At 36.9% G+C, this 19,177-nt stretch overlaps 1 protein-coding gene across 5 annotated transcripts in view; it reads left to right on the forward strand.

Annotated features, from left to right (window-relative positions):
* The window catches only part of LOC127956451 (non-muscle caldesmon-like), a 45,960-nt gene that overhangs the window by 22,580 nt on the left and 4,203 nt on the right, over nucleotides 1-19,177 (forward strand). For 2 of the 5 annotated variants that reach the window (XM_052554351.1, XM_052554352.1), the window contains exons 3-14: nucleotides 6,052-6,195; nucleotides 7,576-7,918; nucleotides 8,003-8,038; nucleotides 8,117-8,329; nucleotides 9,806-9,903; nucleotides 11,199-11,469; nucleotides 12,571-12,711; nucleotides 14,951-14,994; nucleotides 15,682-15,757; nucleotides 15,871-16,008; nucleotides 16,140-16,235; nucleotides 17,694-17,762. In XM_052554351.1, coding sequence (XP_052410311.1) covers nucleotides 6,052-6,195; nucleotides 7,576-7,918; nucleotides 8,003-8,038; nucleotides 8,117-8,329; nucleotides 9,806-9,903; nucleotides 11,199-11,469; nucleotides 12,571-12,711; nucleotides 14,951-14,994; nucleotides 15,682-15,757; nucleotides 15,871-16,008; nucleotides 16,140-16,235; nucleotides 17,694-17,762 — 1,669 coding nt within the window. Of the gene's footprint in view, nucleotides 1-6,051; nucleotides 6,196-7,575; nucleotides 7,919-8,002; nucleotides 8,039-8,116; nucleotides 8,330-9,805; nucleotides 9,904-11,198; nucleotides 11,470-12,570; nucleotides 12,712-14,950; nucleotides 14,995-15,681; nucleotides 15,758-15,870; nucleotides 16,009-16,139; nucleotides 16,236-17,693; nucleotides 17,763-18,046; nucleotides 18,091-19,177 lie in introns of all 5 variants that reach the window. The other 3 variants (XR_008153567.1, XM_052554353.1, XM_052554354.1) reach the window with 3 other exon arrangements.

Genomic DNA, 19,177 nt, shown 5'->3' on the forward strand with positions numbered 1-19,177 from the left:
TCCAGCTCGTTTTTCTTTTTCTCTGATGATGGAGTCTGCTATTAAAGCAGAAAACTGGTGTTAACATAACAAATGTTAAATGTCAGTGGACTGGCACATTCGCGAGCCTCTTGACCATTTAAGGCAAAGCGACACTCCCATAACCACTGGAGGCACTGACCCAAAAAGCTATTTTACATCAGCGCTAGATTATCTCAGAGCACTGTGTAGTTCTGCAAACACAGACAACAGCTGTTTCTTGGACATGTATGCCGCTGTCAAAAAGAATTATAGGCAATTGCTAACGAACATGCAAAATGAGATTATTATCATTCCAGCAGAGCGTAGGATGGCATGAATCAGCTTTTAAATCGACGTCTTTCAGCAACAATTATTTCTGTTACCATTGGCTTGGATGTTAGACCAGAGTTACATGGTGTACAGTTCGTTTTGAGTGTCAGCTTCCCGTCTGCAGCGAACTTCCTGTTCCTCCAAGCATGTTACCATGAATGCTTTTCTTTTTCATGATTTAAGATTTATGGGATATTTTTCACCTAATCTTAAGGCGGAAGCTCAAAGCCGATGACGCACAGATTAGGGGCTATTATATTTTACAGCATAGCATAAAACGAATGCTTTTTTTGGCTATATGTTATAAACCTCTGAAAGGCTAGAATTGTGTTTTCTATGCCAAGTATTACATTTGGCAGAAAGCTATCAATGCAACCCGTTCAGCTGTGTGACACAATGTGATCTTGTGTTTATGTTCTTGTGGAGTCATTTCAATTTGGCCCGCTCTTCTTCGCCTCCTTGAGTTAGTGATAAAAGATGAAATCGCTCTATTAAATGGCTGGAATTATGCAAAGATGCTGTAACGATCAATATTTACTCTTTGCCCGTAATTGAAGTAGTCAAAGCCATGTGTTGTCTTGTTGGCCCTGTTCATTTTGGCCATCATCGCAATGCACGGCGGACACAAAATTCAGTTTACAGTGTACATATGATAAGCGCTGTCACTGTGCCAAATGGCTCTGCGTTAGAAATGTTTACTGGCAGAGATTTGCAAGGCTCTCCATCTTTAGACTGTCTTCTGTGCAAGCCGTGGGACAGCGGGCAGGCAGATGTTGGCTCGGCACTGACGCGGAAAAACAACGAGAGTCCGATAACTTTAATGCACGCAGGAGCAGCTTGGCATCCGAGTCCAGCTGCATTTCTATCAGGCGATGATGGCTTGATGTGCACCAGTCCTTTTCATCTGGAAGACTTGCCAACGTTTCAACTGCTGAAAATGACGAGCGTGTGAGAGAGACGGAGGCTGTGTGCTCTGACTTTTGTCTGTATGTGTTACTGTAACTTGGTGACAACCTAAAATGTGCTACTCTTTTACTTTACATACAATGCTAAGTCTCAAACAACTTTACAACTGACCACAGCACTGTTGCAGTTCTGGAGAAAAAAGTCAGAAATGTGAGATGTAAAGTCAAAATGTATCCTTTTTTTCTCACAATTCTAAGCTTACATCTCAGATCTTTTTTTAGATTTAAGTTTATCAAGTTTATATTGCAAGTTTATATCCTACAATTCTTGATTTATATCTCACAGTTGGCAGGAAAAAAGTCAGAATTGTGAGATATAGACTCATAATTGTGAGGTAAAAAGTTTTAAGTCTTAATCCTGTGGCAGAAACGGGCTTCCATATCATTCCCATAGACAAAACATGCTGTTTGGAAACATGTTTAAAAGTTACTGCAAAAAATAGTATATTGATGTATCTCCAACATTTTTAACCCAATGAGCTCCATTCTGTTTTGTTAGTCTAAAGAGATAACAAGTAATCACCTTATTGCTTTTATAGCCTGAATGTTAAAAATCAAAGGAATGGCACATTTGTGAGCCATTTGACCATTTAAGGCAAAGTTTGCAGTGAAACATTCAATCATTTAGTAGCAAGATATCCTCTACTATGAATTCTGCTTTGTTATAGATATCAAATAACTGATACTTATTACTTTTGAATGGACATAAATTCTGCACACCCCGAATTTCTGCTGATTTCTTTGATGTCTGTTTTGCAAATACTCCTGTCCCAATATTTGAATTAAGAGCCTTTTTGCTGAATGCTGGTGTATTGTGGTATCACCCATTTCCAATTTATCTGGCCAAAAACATCATCCATAAAGAATGAAATGCGAGTATTCATTTTACATGAAGGTCAAACGAGCCCTTCCTGTTTAAGTGGGCGGCTCACGGCTGGAATAGGCCACAAAGTGAATGAGACTTTGCCGATAGTCAAACATCTGGCTCTTTGAGACTATAATGACTAGATCATAGATCAGGTCTGCTTTGTGTTTAGTGAATAGCTGGTCAGAGCCGCTTCTGAGATGACTGGCACTGTTGAAGGGTCAGAGGGTTCATGCTGTTTTTAAAGTACTATGTATACACGCACACACACACACACATACACACTTCTGTGTGACTGCAGAGATTTTTCCCAAGACAGGTTGATGCATTCCAGCTCCAGTCGGGACACTGATATTCCGCATACACACACAGGAATGTTTTGACGGCTGGCTCCGTGTCCCCGTTCACCATGCTGACGGAATGTTCTGACTAATGATTACCAAAACCTGCCATTCCTGTCCAGTCCTCTGAATCTATTATACCATCAGCTGCAAAATAAATTCATGTTTCCATCCATGCTGAGAATTTAGTTTATGCTGGAAAAATCGGAATATTGCATTTTAAGCAATTTGGGACTGAAGTAGCGTTTCCAGCTGCATTGTTTAAAATAACATTCGTCACTTTTAAAGAAATTGCCGGAGAAATGGAAATGCCAGTGATTTTTTATTTAATTTTTCATTTTAAGCACATTTTGACTGTCCAGAAACAACAAAATGTAAATAAAATAATAATTTAAAAAAGCATCAATTAATAAGAATACCTTGTATAGTTTGCTGTCAGTAAGACTTCATATGGATGAAAGGATTATGGTTTCCACAAAATATTAAGTAGCCGTTTTCAACATTTATAATAATAAGAAATGTTTTTCAGCAGCTAATCAGCATGTTAAAATGATTTCTGATGGCTCATGACACATGAAAGACTGGAGTAATTCACCTTTACATCACAGGAATAAGGTTTACATTTCAGAGTATATTAAAATAGAAAACTTGTTCTTTTTTGAGCAGTTTTAGCTGCTTCTGTGCAGTTTTCTCTGGAGTGGAGACCATCTTGGCACCACACATCTGTGCTGTTCTCATGAGAGGCCAGGAAGAGCTCAGGAAATAACACCCATCCTCAACGAATGGCCCATTCCAAACACACTCTCTCCGGCTGGTAGAGGAAAGGCCCGCTTGAGGGTATACATGTGTTCGAGGGATGCTGTTACAGAAAGCTACGAGGTTACAGGGCAGAAGTGAGAGCAAGTGATCCTCTGCTGTGGTCAAATACAGAATGGATGGATCTGTGGCGTTGGAGGCAAGTGTTGGGTCAGTAGGTGAAGGAAAAAAGAGAAGGCCGAGCGTGGGAATAGAACAGTTATTTGGCAGGGTCCATATATTTCTCTCTCCCAACCCCTGTGGAGTGTCTGTGATTGCTCTCCAGAGCCTTTGCCCTGTGCGCAATGTTTGCACTGACATTTCTGAGATGTTTGGACCACAAGAAAATACTTGTCAGCTGGATACGTCCGTCGCCTGATTGTGCTCTGCATGTTGTGAGAGAAAATTAGCTGCAAAATTAGCTGCATATCAATTTCATTTCCCACACTGCTTCCAACACTGAATCCAATAAAACATGACACACTCCGTGTAGCTCTCACTGCATGCGCTATAAAATAATTAATTCTACATGGCTGAAAGATGTGGTTCATATGGAAAGCATGTTCGCCTGATGTCTTGGTTTACATCCCATATGGCTACAGGTACCAGAGACATGCCAGAACAGAGTTACAGCAGTTCCCTCAAAACACTGCAGAGACTCTACCGAAAGTTATTGCAGCATGTTTTTTCTGATTTATTTTTGTGGTTATGGAACAGGGAAGCATTGTGCAGTCTGTGCAAGATAGGCGGTGTTCCCTGGAGGGATATCAGATCAGAGAGTCCAGACACGATGCGCTGGAAGGTTAAAGCAGATTTGAAGGCATTCTCTGCTGTTTTGAATGCTCCCTCTGGATTGCATTCATTTTTAGATTGAGAGAAATCACTTTGAATTAAAAGTTTGATGTGTTGTTAAAACATACTGTAACCTTGATCTAAAACCTGGTCCAAAACGATTTAGTTTTTTGAGTTTGTCCATAAATCCTTGGATTCCCCTTGTCAGAAAGCAACAAACTGTTATTATTCTGTTCATATGATGGCATTGAAGTGTTTTTTTTTTTTTTTTTTTTTTTTTTTTTTTTTTTGGAAAATGATCATGAGAAGCTGTTTTAAGTGGACCTCACGGGAACAAAGTGAACAGTTTGATATGGTTTATACTTCAGTACAAATGTGCTTGAGTTTGGCTGATTGGTTTGTTAACACAAGGACAAAGGGAGAGAGGACAAGAACAAGAAAGACAGAAAGAAAGAACAACAGATCCGGCAGGAATCCAGCTCTCTATATGATTTCACTCTCCCCAAGGTTTTCCATGGGCGTTAGCGGAGCGCCACATTCAGTTCTGTACACATTCCTGATCACAGCACACACCGAGGAAGGGCTCTTTGTCCAGATTAAGTCTTTCACTCCAAAATAAAAAGGACAAAAATATATATATAATTTGCTTAAAAAAAATAATACATTTATTCAGTAAGGACCCAGTAAATGCATTTATTATGTAACAAAAGATTTTTATAAACACTGTTCTTTTGTTCGTGAAAGAATTAGGGAAAAATGTAGCACTGTTACATACCAAATACAAAAATGTATTTGAAAAACATTTATTTTGTGCTAAGTATACTACAAATACATTTACATATTCATGTGCTTAATATAAATACCCTGCAATTATACTTTTACCAAATTGGTGTAGTTAAAGTCTGCAAAATTAAAACAACAGATTTTGTCCACTTAAATTGTACGGAAGTAGTGCTGAGGTCCAAGTAAAGATATACCTAAATATATTTGACCGTGCTAAATTGGACTGTGCTAAAAAATCTTTCCTTTAAAGACTTGTATTACAGAGATCATACAATATTAACAGTGATATATTAATATTAATAGTGATAACAACTGTTGCTGTCAAACTAATTTTGTTTGCATACAGTAATATATGTGTGTGTTCTGTATATATTATGTATATATAAATACATACAGTATATATTTAAAAAATATTTACAAGTCTATATTTATATATTCATAAAATGTATATATAAATATATTTACTATATAAACATAACATATTTTTCTAAATATTTTGTGTGTGTGTGTGTGTTTGTATTTATATATACAAAATAAATATACACAGCACACAAACATATATTAAGTAAACAAAACTTTTATTTTGGATGTGATTAATCATTTGACAGCACTAATTAAAACTTGTTTTAGGCTTAATATGAAGAAATGTGTATTTTGCAATAAAGAATCCAAAGAAAGTTTATATTATATTATAAATTATATTTAAAAAATATTAAAACAGAAAGTTATTTAAAATTGTAATAATATTTAACATTATAATTTGTTTACTGTATTTTTGATCAAATAAATGCAGCCTTGGTTATATCAATGGCATTTAAAATTTAAAGTCCCAAGTGTTTGCAGTGTAACCTACAAAAAATTTGAACTGGTTGAGAATCTGAGATAAAATATCAGCAGGAGACTTGAGAAGGAAGTGAAGAAAACTTGTCAGAGAGTTGTGAAAACTTTATTTAGGTTGCACGAAAGTCCCCTGGCTATGCCGAACGCCACACTGCCGTCAGGATCCTCTCATCCACTGCCAAAGCTGAAACACACACACACACACACACACACACAAACGGCTGACAGCCAGTGAAAGTTCATCCTCAACAGCAGCAGCTGTGACTGTGTATGCCAAGGTGACACAAGGCCTAACTCTTATCATCTCTTACCAGTATAACATCTAACTGTCTCTATGTAGGATGGCGTATCGCCGAAGTGAGGAGGATGAGGAGGAGGCCGCTCGTGAGCGCAGACGAAGAGAGAGACAGGAGAGAATGCGCAGTAAGGACAGCGAGGATGTGGCCTACCAACCCGAGACCCCGGAGCTCAACAACAGCCACAGGTAAAACACAGACACTTCTGGAGTATTACACGACAGGAATACTGTGGTTTTCTCTGGTGCTTTTGTGGGCAGCACTGATAAATAACTTCCTGTAACAGGTCAGCACTGCGGAAGCCGTGACATGTTCAGACACTGAGGCTTTGTGCAGTGAATGGACACAGATGATGTTCAGACAAGACCAGATTGTTCTCTATGTGTGAGCAGACATAGCTCCGGCTATTGTCCGTAGTGCTGACGCAGGGTAAACGTTTGCCAAGCTGTGCGGTCAGACTACATTAACCTACAGTGGCAGGCATATGGCAGTCCACGCTGCTCATGCAGATCTAGAAAGAAAAAGGGAGTGCAGATCCACTTTAAATCATAATTTCACATGTCCAAGTTTGCTGATGTGATGTTTGATGATACTCTGGATAAGAAAGGAATTTACATTCTTTAGGGTTGTAATGTGGCGTAATGACCAAATATCCATTGATTTATTTGGCCCTGCTGGTAATCTTATAGCTGCTTAAGTGTGGTTATATGCAATTTTGGCATCTTATTTTTTATATTTTATTAATGTTGAGGTTTGTGAGAATTTTTATGTTTTTAAAAAAAGTCTTATGCTCCCCAGGGCTGCATTTATTTGATCAAAAATACAGTAAAAACAGTAATACTGTGAAATATTATTACGATTTAAAATAACTGTTTTATATTTGAATCTAAATATATTTTTGCCTCTCAAGAAACATTTAATATTATTAGTATTATTATAAATGTTGAAAATAGTTATGCTGCTTAATATTTTTGTGAAATCCATGAAACCTTTTTTTTATTCATTTATTTAAAATAGAAAACTGTTGTATGAATGCAAAAGTATTTAGTGTTACTATAGATCAATTGAATGCATCCTTGCTGAATACAAATAATAATTTCCGACCCCGATAGTGTCGACACATTAAGAAATATTTATACATTATTTCAAAATATAAATAACTTTGTGGCCTGCTACAGTAAAACAGATGTTTTTGTCATGTGTTAGTTTTTCTAATATGTGTCTAATATGTGTTATTTATTTTAAAATCGACTAAACTTAATAAGTAACAAAATGTTGTCTAAATATACAGAAGATTTAACTATAAACTACAACACAAAATATACTGTACAAAATGAATATAAGTGGCCAATATTTTGAGATTATTAGCATCAGCATAAGATTAATTTCAACTAGTTAAGCATAATCATATATATATATATATATTTACAATATTTAAATATATGTACATATTTGTCAGGTGTGTCCGAGTGGTGGTTAGCTAATATCAGTCAAGCACTGGTCATGTGTGCAATAATTTAATTTGTAATGATTTTGTCATCTTTTCTTCTTATGCTAATTCTTCATAGCGTGATGGTGACAGAGAGTGTATCCACCTCAGTGGTGACCTCCAGCGGGACGGGAGAGGGGGACGATGAGGAGCAGGCCCTGCTGGAGCGCCTGGCCAAGAGAGAGGAGCGCAGGCAGAGGAGGATGATGGAGGCGCTGGACAGACAGGAGGAGCTAGAGAGCAGCCAGACCTCCCGCCACAGCCTGGAGGAGAGCAGCGGAGGCCTGCGCCGCGGCCGGAGCTACGAGCCAGAGGAGGAGCACAACAGCAAGGAGGAGGTGAAACAGGTGGAAGAAGAAGAGGAGGAGGAGGAGGAGGTGCTGGTGGAGGAAAAGCCTCGGAGGTCTTATCTGAGAGAACAGGTGTGTATTTCTTTCCCTTTTATGGTTTGTTAGACCTCAACACCATGCTTTGTTTTATGGCATTTCAACTTTATTCACCTGTAGGAATCCGTTGAGGAAATATCTAAAATACCTGAGGAGGTATGGTGATGAGTGTTTATCTTTTTTTTCTTCTCTCATTTAACACAACAAAGCATGTGACTGCAGTTCCATTCATAGGACAAAAATGAGCGAGACGCAGTGCCGTCTTCTGAAGTACATGAGGTGCTTGTAAATGAAGACGTTGATGATTCGGAGACAGAAAATGGCACCGCAGAGGGTGCACAGGAGGAAAAGAGTGAGATTGAGGGATTGACAGAGAATGGAGTGGATGAAATGAGAGAGACAGAAAACTTTGAGAAAGATGAGGTTTCAGAAAATAACGAGTCTCTGGTAAGAGTTGAGTTGCATTTGAAGGACTGCATAAGGAGGATGGTTTAGATTTTGGGTGAGAAATTAATAGAAAAGATAATTCGCAAAGACCTCATGAAATTAGAAGTTGAGTTTTGTGACGTTTAGTGCGTGTGCCTGTACTTTGACCCCTCTAATTAAAAAGAAGGATTATTTTTTTGGAATTTTTAGTTGCATAAAGAACTTGTAACATTCATGCACTCATAAAAATAAGGGTTCTAAATCCGAATTTTTCACTGTGATGCAATAATAAAACCATTTTTTTTTCTCAGTGTGAAGAACATTTTTAAAAAATCTACAAAATAAATAAAATAAAAATGTTCATTATAAAGAAACTTTTGTGGAGTGGAAAGGTTCCATGGATGTTTAAGGTTATTCATGGAACCATTAGTAAAAATAAAGAACTTGCACAAAAGTTGCACCAAAGGTTCTTTATAGTGGAAAAGGGTTTTTTAGATTATTTAGATGTTCTTTACACTAAGAAAAAACTTTTCTTTTAAGAACTGTTCATTGAAAGCTTCTTTTGGGAGCACAAAAGGTTCTTCTGGGACATCACTGCAAAAAACACTCCATTGAAACTTTATTTTTTCCAATGTGTGAGTGTGTGTGTTTGTGTGTTTGTGTGTGTATGTGTGTGTATATATATATATATATATATATATATATATATATATATATATATATATATATATATACATACACACACACACACATATATAAACTAAAAGTGGCAACACTAGCATTTTGAGTGCCCATCATATTCTCATGACATCATAAAGGTCAGGCAGGTTCAAAGATTTCCGCCTCATTTTCCAAGTTGAAAGACCAGTGCCTTTTTTCACTGGGTATTTTAGAACTTTCCAAGTTGAATGGAATGTAGCATTTCTATCTACGGACAATATTGATTTTGTTCTCACAGGCATGGATGTTTTTGGCCAATAAAAATCATACCTAATACAGTATGCCTCCAGTAGCAAATAGCAAATCATGTAAAGATTATTGGCTATTGAATATAAAAAGGCAAACCTTACAACTTCCTGTTTCAGTTGGAAATATGCCAAACACAAAAAAAGAAAACTGCATTCATCAAGCCATTTCATGGGGTCTTTAACAGTTTGGTATACACCAGTCATTTCATGACTTAGTCTTTTAAAATGTTCCTCCCCAAAAATCCTAAATCACTCCAGGCACTGGTTTGAGCACAGTGTGTCGTGTTCACATTAAAACAGCGCTGGTTTAAAACCTGATCCGTGTAATCAATAGTCAGCGGTTGCACACTGTGTGTTCACTGCTTGCTGCATGTCTTTTGGGAATTGATGGGAAGTGTGTGTGTGAAAGCATCACCATCATTTATCCAGCAAGTGAAAACAGCACCCACATTTTGTTCTTCCAAAACTCTTCCACACACACACGTGCGTGTCGCATACACACATCACTCAGTTCTGATTGTGTGTGCAGATGGAAGAGGAAGATGTGATGAGGAAGAATAAACAGCCCAATGGAGGAGTGTGCGAGGACAGCACTCCCAAACACAAGAAAGCTGAGAGGACTTTCAGGTCAGTGCTCATATAAACATTTAATGATTGTGTTAGGATGGTCCAGGCTTTCTTTTTCCAAACAATTTAGAGTTCCCAGAATTCCACATTTGGCAGCCTGTGATCTGTAAATCACAGCATGAAATTGATGAAATAATTTTTAATTTTATTGTATTATTTATTTGACTTTTTTTGCAGCAGCAGATTGAACACATAAATAAAAATTCTCCACATTTAATATTAATATTTAATATTTAAAACATAATACATATTTTAATATTTAAAACATAATACATATTTACATGTGTAATAAATTTATTTACATATGTAACATAGTTCTCTGTGTAATATATCCACTTTTATTTGTTTTTTTATTTGTTTCTTTGAAGAAATATACAGCGCTTGCAAGACCCAATATGCATTTTTCCTGCAACAATTACTTACAATCACATTTATATATATATATATATATATATATATATATATATATATATATACATATATACATATATAGTGCCGTCAAACGATTTATCCGTCATTGCGATGAATCATATTCAAAATAAAGTTTTGGTTTACATAATATATGTATGTGTGCTGTGTCTATTTATTGTGTATATATAAATACACACACATGCATGTACAGTGTATATTTCAGAAAAAAAACATGTCATGTTTGTAAATTAAATATATTTATTTGTAATGTTAATTATATGAATATAAATATAGACATGTAAATACATACTGTAGGTGTGTGTGTTAATAAACACATAATTAATAAGCACATGCATATATTAAGCAAACAAAAATGTTTATTTTGGATGCGATTAATCGCGATTAATCATTTGGCAGCACTAATAAATAAATATCTTTGATATGATCCCCGTGGTCACATCTAAATATTTATCTGATGTTTGTTATCTAAGGGCAGGAAGTTGTTAAAAGCACTTAAAAACACCGTCGACATTGTGTACAGGACATTAACATGAACACACAGATAATCACATTCCACTTGTCTTGTTTGTCTGTTTTGACCTTGTTGAGATAAAGTGGGTTATTTAGATGTGTTTAGCTCTATTCGCTTTGCGTGCTGGAGTACTTGACTCTAGTCACCTGATCTGCCGTGTCCTGTGGGCTGTTCTCAGCTGTAACTGGAGAATGTGTTACCTCAGTCAGGGCTGTGCTGATTCACTAAGTCTGTGTGTGAACAGGTTGGGTTTTCTTTCAACATAAAGAACATGGACACGTAAAGCTGCTGACAGGCCAATATAACCTGTGTAAGTAACCAACGGTGCGCTGCTTGTGTGTTTGTGCAACAGCCGAGGCAGCTTGCGCTCTCCTGAGGCACCAGAGGCAGACGAGGCAGACAGCGAGGATGCTCGCTTGGAGGCCGAGAGAAAGCTGGAGGAACTGAAGAGGAGAAGAGATGAGATGGAGAGCGAGGAGTTTGAGAGGATGAGGCAGAAACAGCAGGAGGCCGAGGTGGAGCTGGAGGAGCTGAAGAGGAAGAGGGAGGAGAGGAGGAAGGTGCTGGAAGAGGAGGAGCGGCGGAGGAAGCAGGAGGAGGCCGAGAGGAAAGCCAGAGAGGAGGTGTGTTCACTTAATGTCAATGATTCATTTCCTGGTCAGAGGGCTGTTTCACAGGCGCGGCGGAATTTGCTTCGGTTCGCTTTTCTGTGAGTGAAGATCTTGTCAGCAAAATTAGGTCACTTCTGTAAACACTACGTTTTGAATAGCATGCAACTGTACTTGGATGTTTTATGGATGTTGTTTTGAGAGTTTAAAACTTAAAAACAGTAAACAGAATCTTTATTTTACACAAAAAAAAAAAAAATTTTTTTAATTACTAAATAAGACAACTTATTTAAAATTGTAATAATAATATTTCACAACATTGCTGTTTATACAGTTTTTTTGATTCAATAAATTAATGAAATGAAGACTTGGTGAGCGTTTGATGCTTTTTTTTTGATAGTTTTTTTTATCTTACCAACCCCAAACATTTAAACAGTTTTATGCTATACATTTCACTCATTACTGAAAAAATTATAAAAATGGTTTAGTCTAATACAAGAAAAATGGCTATTGTACCCAGTATTAGTGAGTACTGTGTGCTTTTATGCTTAGGGTATCATAATGTTATCTTAGCTTTAACAGTAATTTGATATTAGGCAACCTGTGGCTGTGGTGTCAATTATCTGTGAACTCTTGTGCTCACAGTATCAGTATTGAACTCCGTCGTAATTTAAATGAATTCCACATCATTTGCATTAACATTAGTGCGATCACACCCAGTGTGAGTTCAGAAACACAGCCGTCCCTCCTCGTGGAGGCTCGCTCCTAGCATTGTCATGCAAATATGTTCATTGTTCCTAATGAACAGAGGCAGTAAATGAAAAAAGGACTAATTAGAGATTAGAGGGCCCCGTGCTGATGCTAGCGGGCCGTGCCAAAAACCGTGGTGTAAATAAAAAGGCTTCTTTATGATCCCCCAGCTGCTGTGGAATGCAGGCGGCTGCCAGTTCACATTACGCTTCCGCAGAGAGACCGTCTTGATTCTGTTGTTCATTTGTCTCGTTATCGTTATCAAAAGGACATGTTCTGGGATCCCAAGTTAGTCTGCTGGTGGTGTTTTTGTGTGTGCCGTCTCTCTCTTTGAGGTGATGAATGTGCATTTATTTTTATTTTTAGGAGGAAAAGAGGAGGATGAAGGAGGAGATTGAGAAGAGAAGAGCAGAGGCGGCTGAAAAGAGGCAGAAAGTGGAGGATCCAGTGGACGGAGAGGGCAAGAAGCCTTTTAAGTGTGTCAGTCCCAGAGGATCCTCACTGAAGGTGAAGCTGTCCTCTCTCTCTCTCACACACACACACACACACACACACACACTGTCCCAATGAAAAAGCAATTATCTGCCAAATCTTGTAAACATGAGGAGGACAACAACTTGATGATTGTGCATTTATGCAGCTGGTATGCACTGAAGCTTGTTTGTGCTAGTTTAAAGGGAATAATCCTCTTTGTTACCCTTTTCCCCAAAATAACATAGTTACTAGAGTTACTGTTTGTACATAAAAAGTAATACGTTAGCCACCTCTGTCATCAGAATATGAAATTAAGCTTAAAAAAGCTTCTGAATGAGATCTTGTATGAATTTTATAATTTATATAATTGTAATGACAAGAATGGATATGAAATATTTTTCAATTCTTGAATAATTTGTTTTTATTTTTAAATACACAATGAATATATTATTAAAAATTTATTTTAATATAATATATCCTAGAGTATCATATCCTATGACTGTGAAAAGTTATTATATTTTTATTAAATCCTTAATGATAACTTTTCTAATTTCCTGAATATTTTTATGCATTTTTAAGTATACAATAATTATAGGCTGTTGTAATGAATATGCAATAAATATAAATTCAAATTAGATTAGATTAGTTTCAACTTTATTGTCATTGCACATGTAAGTTACAAGGCAACAAAATGCAGTTAGCATCTAACCAGAAGTACAGAATATACAAGGTCTACAATATGTTACAAATGTACAATAAATATACAGATGAGGCAGTATTATGGACATCATTTACAGATTTTAAATACTATCAGCATGATATACAGATAGGTGTACTATGAACATACTATACAGATGAATTATGTAAAAGTGTATGTACACTATAGGCAGACACTATAAACATGTGAACATCATTTATACTAATATTATAAATCATATATAGTATAAATTATAGGTTAATTATTATATATATATATATATATATATATATATATATATATATATATATATATATATATAATTTTATATATATATATATATATATATATATATATATATATATATATATATATATATAATGTAATATAATATAATATAATACAATATAATGAACCTAAAATGTATACTTTCTCTTATAAATGTAAACATTATGCATGCAATAACTACTAGGCCATGTCACTGACAGATCTCAATCTTATTTATTTATTTATTTATTAATTCACAAATAAATGTAGTAACTATGGTATTTTGGTGGACAGTGTGTTTAACATGGATAAAATAAAAAGTTTTATTATAAATGACATACATTTTTGTGCTATCTACTTTGTAATATCTTTGCTGAAAGGAAACCCTTTCCTCCTATTCATCATGCACAGATGATTCGTTCACAGATCTGCTTTGTCATCATGTACACTGTATGTACTGCATGCTGTGTGATGCATTTGTGTGATTCAAACTCCTATTTTGTGGGTAGACTGATTAGTTTAATATCATACCACATTGTACCATACCATATATTGTATCACATCACTATATTGTAGTTGTGGTGCTTTTTGATGCCATACATCTCATTTCCAAATTCTTTTCCTGGTTCTCGCATGTTTGAATACGGGTTTCCTGTCATCAGTGGTTTTTCGAAGACAGTTCTTTTCTTCTCTTCCCTTTAGAATCCATCTTTTACAAAAAAAATACAAAATGGCGCAGTTGTGTTTCTGTGAGCTGCGCTCCTCAAGACGTGAACTCTAGGGGGACGCAGGAAGACCATTAGACTAATAGGATTACTGTAACCGCATTCTAACGGAGCCGTTTCAAACATGCCTGAGAATGGGGAATTTCCTGCTGAGGAGTATTTTAGGAACTCCCACATTCAGTTGGGGAGAAGGGAGGGGGGGATTTTTTTTTTTCGTGATGCTTTTGGGCTGTGTATGTGTGTTGTCTGTGTGGTTTTTGTTGTTGCTACACAGGAACACTTTCCCCCTTCTTAGCCCTGTTGTCATATATCATAAACACAGGCCACGGTTCCCACAGAGAGAGAGAGAGGACTGAAAAGGGCCCTGCTTTCCCTGGCCTCGTGTCAGTTTCATACTGAAAAGAACAGGCTAGTCTCTTGCCTCTTAGAATAGCCAAGTCCGACAGACAGTCACATCTGTGTGTGTGTGTGTGTGTGTGTGTGTGTGTGTGAGTGTCTGTGTGTGCGTTTTTATGTGTGTGTTCCTCATGACCAAAGCAGTGACCTTTCTTAAATCTATCCATTGTTTGATTTCTCTTCCCAGATCGGTGAGAGGGCAGAATTTCTCAACAGATCAGCACAGAAGAGGTGATCGCTTCTACTGTAACTCCTCGCAGACCTTTCTTGAAAACATGTTATTCAGCTTCTATACACAAATGTTTCCATAAGGGGCCAAGCTATAAGATTAATTACATCAATTAATAATCTGAAGTATTCCGAGTACTTTTGGGTTGGATGAAGAATGTTCTGCTTTCAAAACAAGTTAAGCTCTTTCGACATCACTTGTGGCACATTGTTGATAACCACAGACAGTTATGTTGACTCGTCCTTCATTCAATGATCTCAGAAAGCAACTGTTTACATTTTGTTGTTAGCACATAACCATTTGCCTTGAACAGCAGTCCTGCCTCAGACAGCTTTACTGCCCAAATAAATGCTATTATTTAGTAAAATTAATGATATTTAGCAAAAATAGGAGGGGATCTGTCCATCCATCCATCACCATGTGCATCTATCCGAAATGCACTCTTATCTATCTATCTATCTATCTAAATATCTATCTATCTATCTATCTATCTATCCGTCTATCTGTCTATATATCTGTCTGTCTGTCTGTCATTCTCTCAATCCGTCTATCCATCCATCACAAACTATTTATAACACTTGAACTAGTGATTAATTGTAATTTGCAGTCTACAGTCTTTCATTGTGAAAATGATGCTTACAATTATGCTGATTTGTACGCATGTGTGTGTGTGTGTGTGTGTGTGTCAGTTCTGTGAAGGCATCTCACGCACCTGTGGTGTCTAAGATTGATAACCGATTAGAGCAGTACACCAGCGCCGTACAGGTGAGGCCTACATCATCCTCTCTCAAACTGAACACAAGCGAAAGATAAATCTAAAATAAATGCAGGACACCAGAAGACAGCACAGTCTAATCTCTGCCTTTCCCTCCATTCAGGGCAACAAAGAGGTCAGATCTCCCAGATCAGCTGCCATAGATCTTCCCGTGGTGACAGACGGTATTCGCAACATCAAGAGCATGTGGGAGAAGGGGAATGTCTTCAGCTCTGGTGGGAGCCCGGCGTCCACCAACAAGGTGTGTGATGTTCATTCATATAGATGGGAGGGGAAAGGGACACCCCACTTGTTCTCTTGGACCCATTTCCTGTCCAACATAACATTCTGAACTTTAACCTTGAAGGGAGTGTTTTGTTCCGCCCTGTACAGGATGCAGCTGGGATAAAGGTTGGCGTGGCCGGCCGCATCAACGATTGGTTGAATAAAACTCCAGAGACGGGCAAAACGTCAGGAGGAAGACCCGCGGTAAGCCTTTGACCCTGTCCGTCACACCCCTGATCTCTATGTGCATTATATCCTAACACGATGAGTCTTGTTATCTGGTGCCACCTAGTGGTTCTGATTCAACCCGAAGGGAAAAAATACAGATCACTGAACTAAAACAGATGTTAAAAAGCATTAGAAAGAGATTCATGGGTGCATTTTCAGAGTAATTTCAGATGTTTATATGTGCATTTGACTATTTCTGTCATGTAATCACATTGAAGTCATTAAAGGAGTGGGTGTATTCAGGCTTTCTCTTACGTTCCTGTCTGCTCCGGCATGTCTGCTATCCTTCATCGCTGATTGGCTGTTTATTTTAAAACTCCGGCTTCATTGTTCAAATATGGATGTAATATGAAAATAAGCTATATATATATTTAAATGCACAAATCTGTGTTAACTTAGAAGTCTAGTGTAGAAGTTTGAATGTTGATATGGGAATCTGAAGTCAAAAGGCACATACAGTCACACAACTATAAATACTGAACATGATCACAATAACCATCCAGAACTAGATTTGTCTATTATGATGTAAAAAATATGCCAGTTTAATTACAGACTTCATAGCCTTAGTTAAATGAAGCAAATAATTGTCATGAACATCTAAATTCAGTCATAATAAGTAGTTACAATTAAAACCGAAGCTGTTTGGCATTTTAAATTTCATCTTTTTACAGAATAAAGAGCTACTGTGTTAATTTCTGGGTACTTGTTTTTTTCTCATCCGGGGGCAGCATTGTTGGTTTTGGTTTCTATTAGCCAGGATACGGTTACACAGGGTGTTTACACCTCATTTACACTCGCCCATAGTGTTTACCATAATGGGATTGACCATTGACCTGTTGCTCAAGTGCAAAACCCCCAAATGCACATTGGTCACACTATCCCTTACAGTTTAATATAACTATTTAATAATGACAGACAATGGACAAAATTGACTTTTTTATATTCATATATATATATATAGGATGAATGAATAAACTTTACAAAACATTATCATATCTTATATAGTATAAGATATTTTCAAAGCGTTCCAAATACTTAAAAATAAAATGCATTGCTTCATAATTACTATATTATAACTGTCGTATACATGTCATATTAGTCAAGTTGCATTGTCTTGTGTCATATGAATGGTGCGTCTCACCTGTATCTTCATGGTTTTTCTGTCATTCTCTCTTTCTCTTCCACTGTTAGATTTTCCTTTGCTTCTTCCCCTGGGCTTCTTTCCTCTGCTCTCTCTTCTGCTCTCTCTCTCTCTCTGCTGAAGATCAGGTATGGAAACATCCCTCCCCTCCAAGCATGCTCCTCTGCCATAAGGACACTGGCATCCCTTATGCCATTTCTCTCTGACTGACATGTGTGTGTGTGTGTGTTTACATGAGTTGAGTAGTTCAGGGCCATCTCTCGACTGATATTACACCCCTTCCCCTCCTGCAGGACCTGAAACCGGGCGATGTGACCAGCAAACGCAATCTATGGGAAAACAAAGGGTCCTCTGCTACCAAGGTAACCAAACATCTTTTTGTTTCCCAATCAGCCCGACTTGCTCTCACTCTCTCTCTCTCTTAGTTATTTATACACATAACATTTTTCATAATCCCCTAGAGAATGAATTAATAAAGCACTTATTTGTCCAAACAACAGGCTGTGGGTTTTTTACAACCCTTCAGGCATGCCATTAGGCCTTTGGAGACAGTTACAGTCATAACACACTCTCTAGCGTGATATCTGCTGTATAATTGCAGAGAATAACATTGCCATAACATTGCCTGTGTGTTTTGTGTTTTAAGCCGTCCCCTTGCTAATTGTCTACAGATCTGACCACCTTGAGGAGGTAAATGTTACTCTGTTGCACAGGAATGTACAGTGTTTGATGAGCCACACTTCACGCATTTATCACAGGATGGCTTAGGAACTGGCTTTTTTTTTCTTTTTTCTTTTTTTTCGTTTCTTCACAGAGCTTCTCTCGCACCTTCACTCTCTGCCACAAGAGCTGGTGGTTTGTTTGCAGAAAGGAAGTGCTTTAAAATCACCTCAGCTTCCATTGCTCACTCAGACAAACAGTTTAATGTATCTAATAGGAGATTATTTTAGGAAACAGAGAGATTTTTCAGTACAATGTCCTCATGAAATGAAAAAACCTGTGACATCGCAAAGAATCCTGTATATGCAATTGCAAGTTTTGCATGTGAAAACCTTAAAGAAATTATTAAATTATTCAGGAATGTGATCAGAAACTATGGATACTGTGAATCAGAGTTAAAGGGTTATGACAGTAAACTGCAAAGAGAAAGGCCTTTTTGTGTAACATCTAATGTAAAATTTCAACAACTCACAATGGTACTGTCAACTTGTTGCATCTGCTGACCTGAATTATTGTGTAAATTAATTAACATTGATTTACCCTCAAGCAAATCTATAGGTCAAGATTTATTTTTATTTTTTATTTTTTTTGTGAAGGAAAAAATAATGGGTGGCTTGTTTTAATATTATAACTGAATTATTATTTATTATTAGATATTAATTAGATATTAATTTATTATTGAATATTATTGAAATATATAAAAAAAAATATTAAATATATTATATTATATTATTTCAACAATAATAATTAAATCTATATTTTAAAGATAATAAAAATGTAAAATTCCATTTAAAACTATCCAGACACAGCAGACTTCCATAGACGCTCATTAAAAATGTGCAAAAGCTTGTTGGAATGAGGGCAGGGCAGAGCTTAGCGAAGAATCTATTTCACCTTTCCTCTCTCTTCCATTCTCTCTTTTTCCCGCGTCACCCTTCACCCCTTAACAAAGGACTGCCTATTGTGAGAAGATCTATTTAAACACCAGCTTGGGATCCAGTTGACCAAACATGGCGGTCATGCACACACACACACACACACACAGACGCTCACGGGT

Source organism: Carassius gibelio, chromosome B4, assembly GCF_023724105.1.
Source record: "Carassius gibelio isolate Cgi1373 ecotype wild population from Czech Republic chromosome B4, carGib1.2-hapl.c, whole genome shotgun sequence".
In the NCBI taxonomy this organism is placed as follows: domain Eukaryota; kingdom Metazoa; phylum Chordata; class Actinopteri; order Cypriniformes; family Cyprinidae; genus Carassius; species Carassius gibelio.